We start from the raw sequence: 6,014 nt of genomic DNA on the forward strand, positions 1-6,014 counted from the left end.
AAACAGGGAAAAGAAATAGCAACACAATCATGAAAAACACTCAAATAAATAAGTCTGAATGAGCAGCACTGGTTGAAGCCTGGAAATATTGTAAACAAAGTAATTTGCTAGTTTATCATAGTAAGTCTACTGGTTAGACTGTTCAGTTTCCCCACGTGTGTTTAAGTTTCAAATGAATACTTTTTCTCCTTGGGACAGGCTCGTTTGAGTCTTGGAAAATACTTTTCCATTTGCATCGGGATTGAGTTGATTAGAATTTAGCAGTCAATTTGAATGCAACAGTTTTGAACAAATTCGTGCAGCGTGCTAATGATGCTAACCGGATTTAATAGCAATTCAGTCGTCTTGCACGATTGTGAATGTTTGGATTACATGCGCATGCTGAGGAGGGATGCACCTATAGAGAGAGAGAAAGAGAGAGAGCGCGCGCGCACAGGGCAAGGACTCATTGAGAGTCTGTGTTGAGGTAGGCCTACTTCTATCGTCTACTCTGGGAGAGTTGCACATACTAGCTACAATGCAAGATATATTTAGCCTATTTATTTATGGACAACGTAAGGCGGGAGGTGTGTGTTGCTTTTAATTATCGAATGTTCTATCGAACGCATTTTTTTATTGATATCGATTACATGTCTATTGCGATACATATCGCTATCGTTTTATCGCCCAGCCCTAATCTGTAGGCCTATTCATTATTGAATGCTTACCTGAAATTATGTTTTTCCCTATCCTATTTTTAAAGCAGGCATACCTGCAGGCATGTAATTGGGCTACAGGAATAGCATGTTTGAACGGGCACTGCACTAGTTATTGTAAAAACAGTAAATACATCACCCTTGTGTTTTTGTGTGTCAGATACTATTGTCTCTTGTTTATTTTGGTACCGGTAGATGTTCAACATCAGATAACAACTCTTGCAGAACATTGTCTGGAGCTTTGCAAAGTCTTTAAAGTCTTGTTGGAGACATTTATTTCCGAACAGGATTTTGGCTATTATGACCCTGCAGGAAGTGTCATGTTTTTCCAATGGGTTTGGTCTTGGCTTTTTAAGCACGCATTCTGAACAGACAGAGGACTGCAATTCTGTCTTCTGAATTCACTTTTTGTTTTAGTCAACTTTTCTCCTTTTAATCAGTTATTTAATACAAACATGTTATTATCAGCATTTGTTACTTATCTAGTGTCATTACACGGCTCTTCACAATGCAAGTAGAACGCTCCATTGACTCGAATGGGATTTCCCAAAGTTCTAGCGGTCATGTACGGAAGTACGGAAGCGTATTGCTGCCACACTAAAATAAATAAAAAGGCTCAGTATCACGTAATTACAAGTTTCTTGTTATAACAATCATATGTCATCCATCAAGAATACCCTGTTTAGTCCTATTAATAATGGTAAGACTTTGTCTACGACAGACTTGCTGCTCTCATGCTCGCCTAGAATGCTTGTGCGCTTGCCTGTGCATTAGCAGCTAGTTAATTTATTTTGTTTTTAGCAGCTAGTTAATTTATTTTGTTTACAGCACCTGGCACAGCACTTCACCTGCTCCCTGCAGCCTTTTTTCTGATGTGTCTTTCTAGCTTTCCTTCACCGGGGCTGGAGACTTTGTAGTTCTAATGCAGCTGTTATGTCTCTTGTTGGTGCTATTGCATGTTACACGTACACCAGCCATGTCGCTGCATCTGTAGAATAATATCTGTCAGGGAACAAACATCGGCCCTTAGAAGAATGCAGCCCTTCAGGAAAATTCCTTAACTCTTGATCTTGATTGCGAGTCCACGCCTGCCTTATGGTCACCCTTTTAGTCCTCAGTCACACCCTTTCTTTGTCTTATCCTCTTCCTCTCCCTCTTCCTGTTCCCTGTTCTCATCCTCTTCCTCTCTGGCAGACTTCAGCACGTTCCCTCGTGCTGGATGTAGGAGAGGACAGGCTAGTGTTGATGGCTCGACCCTCACTCTTTCACCTTGACTGTTTCTTCCCACACCTTGTTAACCAGGAGAGCAGTGTGGCCCAGTACAACACCAGCACACAGGTAATGTATCTCAGCTTCATTGTAGCTTCGGGGCCCTGTAGAGCTGACGCTTTTTCCTAACTCATTCAACCCAATCTATATATATATACTCTGGCACTCTGGGTGGGACACTGTAAAATGTTGATTTGTTCTCTGTTCACCGTTTTCTTGCCTTGTTTGGCTGTATGCTTGGGATCATTGTGATGATAAACAAGCTTATCTAACATAATTTTCATTTATTTTACCATTTATTGATCTCTTCTGGAAAAAATATACCGATCTATTAACTGCTGTTAAAAACCACCTTTGTTTTTGGCTCACCACTCTATTATTTAAAATCTATGGTTGTTAGCCTACTGTTGTGCTGTGTACCCATAGATGTCCCATAGCAGTGAAACAGCTGTGCTTCGGCTTATGCACTGTGTTTTGGCTTAGTCTTCATGTTTCTTGGTTGCTCAGTCTGTGAATGAGCAGACAGCTGCACTCACTTCTCCTTTGTTTTCCCCCCTCATCTAGATCTTAACTGTGACCATGCCAGTGGTGGGATGAAGAGAAACCCACAGAGAGTTCAAGAGCATATTTATTTAATAAAGTTTTCGTTTTTGTACCATGTTATTTTCTGTTTTTTTACTTGTTGAATTGACCTTCATTCTTAACAGATCATTCTCTAAATATAGCTGCAAGCAGCAATGAGGGGGGCAAGCAGAGTGTTCAGCAGTCCAGATTTGCCATGTAACTCAATGCCGTTGCATCAGACATATAGCATTAAGCTTTAGTTTTTGATTAAATCCAATATGGCGGCCAAATCAATTACAAATATAGCTGCAAGCAGCAATGTGGGGCCCAAGCAGTTGAGCAGGAATTGTCATGGCAACACAATGTTGCTACATTATACACACACCCAATTAACCTCCCATCCAACCCACCACACACATATACACTGATAAACCTCCGTGTATATACATGCGCATACCTCAAACATCACCAAATGTATTGTGCGTCCTCAGGTTGTAGTCACAAGTCCACATACCAAGTTTGGTGTCGATACGAGAAAGTGTCGCAAATTATAGCACCCCTAGGGGTCAAAGGTCGCAAAATTTATTGTGCATCCTCAGGATGTGGTCCCAAGTCCATGAACCAAGTTTGGTTTTGATACGTCAAAGCATTGCTGAGATATGACCTAATCTTGTGTTACTCTAGCGCCGCCCTAGTGGTTGAAGGTCACCAGATTTATTTTGTGTCCTCAGGATAAGATCCCAAGTCCATATACTAAGTTTGGTTTCAATACGTGAAAGCATTGTTGAAATATGAGCCCACTTCCTGTGATTATAGCGCCACATAGTGGTCAAAAGTCATCAAAATTATTGAGCTTTTTCCTAATTGGGTTCTGAGACCATGTACTGAGTTTGGTGTTGATACGCGAAAGCCTTGATGAGATATCACTTCACTTCCTGTTTGGCGGCTTTGCCGCCAAACTTGATTGGTCACCACGGGCAACGGGTTTTCAATATGGCTCCAAAAAGCAATGCATTTATGAGTCATGGTCTGAAGATCATCTGCGTCAAGTTTCGTGAAAATCGGACAAACTTTGTGACCTTTGATGCCTTTTTAGTGTTTTTGATGACGTCCAATATGGCGGTTGGATCATTTATGTTGACGTCACATGTTGGCATGTGGCGGCCTAAGGACCTCTCAAGGTATTAACAGATATCACTAATATGCTTTAATTCCAAACACATGACCCGTTACAGGCTAAAACGTAATTTTGGTAATTATAGCGCCACCTATAGGTCAAAAGTCAGCAAATTTATTGAGCCTCCTCCTAATTGGGTCCTGAGACCCTATACTGAGTTTGGTGTTGATACGTGAAAGCCTTGCTGAGATCACTTCACTTCCTGTTTGGCGGCTTCGCTGCCAAACTTGATTGGTCGTGACGGGCGACGGGTTTTGAATATGGCTCCTAAAAGCTTGGTCTGGAGATCATCTGCGTCAAGTTTCGTGAAAATCGGACAAACTTTGCCAACTTTGATGCCTTTTAGGTGTTTTTGATTAAATCCAATATGGCAGCCTGATCAATTACGTTGACATCACCAATTCACATCTGCGTCGAGTTCGGTCTCATCCAAGGATTCCAAATATACCTTAATGTTCAAAATGTGGTGTACCGTTCAAACGTTAAGTGCATAGATGTAATAAAAAATTTGAAACGTTGGTGGCGCTAGAGCACTCGAAGTGCAGACTTGAGACTTTGATCAATTAAACATATGACTGTACTGAATCAATGTGCCAAATTTTTCAACTTTTTACTGTATGGTTCAATGGCAAATTAGTGTTTCGTTATAATAATAACACATAGAATCACTATGGGTTGCCTCGCAGCTTCGCTGCTTGGCCCCCAATGACATCACAAGTTGGCTTGGGTCGGCCTAGTATTACCAGACACCACTAGTGCATTTTAATTCTAAGCACAATAGCAGCTACAGGCCAAAAAGCATATTTCTTAATTACAGCGCCCCCTAGAGGTCAAAGGTCACCAAAATTTTTGAGCGTCCTCCTGATGGGGTCCATAGTCTATATACTACGTTTGGTTATGATGCATGAAAGGCTTGCTGAAATATGAACTCACTTCCTGTTTGGCGGCTTCGCCGCAAATTTCGATTGGCTGTTACAGGCGAATGGTTATATTTCCGAAGACAAAAAGTTATGCATTAATGAAGCATGGTCAGTAGATGATGTGTGTGAAGTTTGGTGTCGATCGGACAAAATTTGTGACCTGTGAAATCCAAAATGGCGGAAAATCCATCATGGCGGAAATTGACTTCATAGAGTGCATTGTACTCGGCTTGGTCCAAAGATTCCAACGATACCTCATTTTTGAAAATCAGGCATACGGGTCAAAAGTTATGTGCGTGAATGCACTTCCAACTTTGGCCTGTTGGTGGCGCTAGAGTGCTCAAGGTGTTGACTTGAAACTTGGTGAAATGAATCATGGGACTGTGCCCAATTAGTGTGCCAAATGTCACAACTTTTTACCAGACGGTTCTATGGGCTACCATTGACTTCAATGGCGGAAGCGTAATAATAATAGGGAAGAAAAGATAGAATCACTATTGGGTTGCCTCGCAGCTTCGCTATAATATATGTACACCTGCTTTAGTGCATTTTAAGCAGAAGAACTTCAAAGTGGTGCCTCTGTCTTTATTTGTAATTTGAATAATATCATACAAATTAGCTCTGTTCATAGTATTCACCTCAAATCAGATGAGTAATTGACAATTATAAAATACCAGACCAGAAATACAGATGGTTTTTACCCTGTTTGGACTGAAATAGGATAGGGATAGGATAGGAATGGTTGAGGCAGAATGAGCGACTGGGTGTATTTTTAGCCCAGGTGCCTCCAGAGCTGCCCCTGCCCTGAGTCAGCTGGGGTCTTCTGTGCCACACGCCAACAAGTACAATATTTGATCGTAGATATTTACATTTATGGGAAACAACCACAGTGGATTATGCGGAGAGATGACAGACATGATCATTTTGTGGTCATGGTGTTATAATAAGATCATACTATAAAGCTGATCATACTATTTGTACCAGTATGGATGATAATATAATAGTAAAATTAAACATTTATGGGAATAAAATTTGTGTGAAAACATAAGCCTTACCATCAAAACATTTTCCTACGCACATGTGTAATAACTGTAATGGTTTTATGAAAGTTATGTTATCATCAGTCTGGCATGCCAAGACAACCATCAACATAAGCCACCCTATGTGTCTGACCGCATAATAGCATGAGGGAGTTGACTTTAGGTAAGGTGTGAGGCATGTTGTTCAATGAAGAAAAAACCAAATGTCCAGAATGTATTACACTGCTGCAGTGAAATCACTCAAACCTTAGCTTCAGTTTTGATTGTTTAGTTTGCTAGATGCTGCCATTGATGCTTTTGATTGTTGGCCAACAAATATACAAAAAAAAAAAAAAATCATTTTCAAAAC

The 6,014-nt window shown here is 40.7% G+C and overlaps 1 protein-coding gene across 1 annotated transcript in view; it reads left to right on the top strand.

Annotated features, from left to right (window-relative positions):
- pih1d1 (PIH1 domain containing 1) overlaps positions 1-2,627 on the top strand; it is a 33,119-nt gene extending 30,492 nt beyond the window's left edge. Inside the window, exons 10-11 of the mRNA XM_076265220.1 lie at positions 1,890-2,033; positions 2,529-2,627. Coding sequence (XP_076121335.1) covers positions 1,890-2,033; positions 2,529-2,561 — 177 coding nt within the window. The 3' untranslated portion in view covers positions 2,562-2,627. The remainder of the gene's footprint in view (positions 1-1,889; positions 2,034-2,528) is intronic.
- The last annotated feature ends 3,387 nt before the right edge of the window (positions 2,628-6,014 follow it).

Source organism: Alosa pseudoharengus, unplaced genomic scaffold (assembly GCF_046254945.1).
Source record: "Alosa pseudoharengus isolate Yale_2024_CS ecotype anadromous, Long Island Sound unplaced genomic scaffold, YU_APseudo_1.1 YU_APseudo_1.1_scf_4, whole genome shotgun sequence".
Classification (NCBI taxonomy): Eukaryota; Metazoa; Chordata; class Actinopteri; order Clupeiformes; family Clupeidae; genus Alosa; species Alosa pseudoharengus.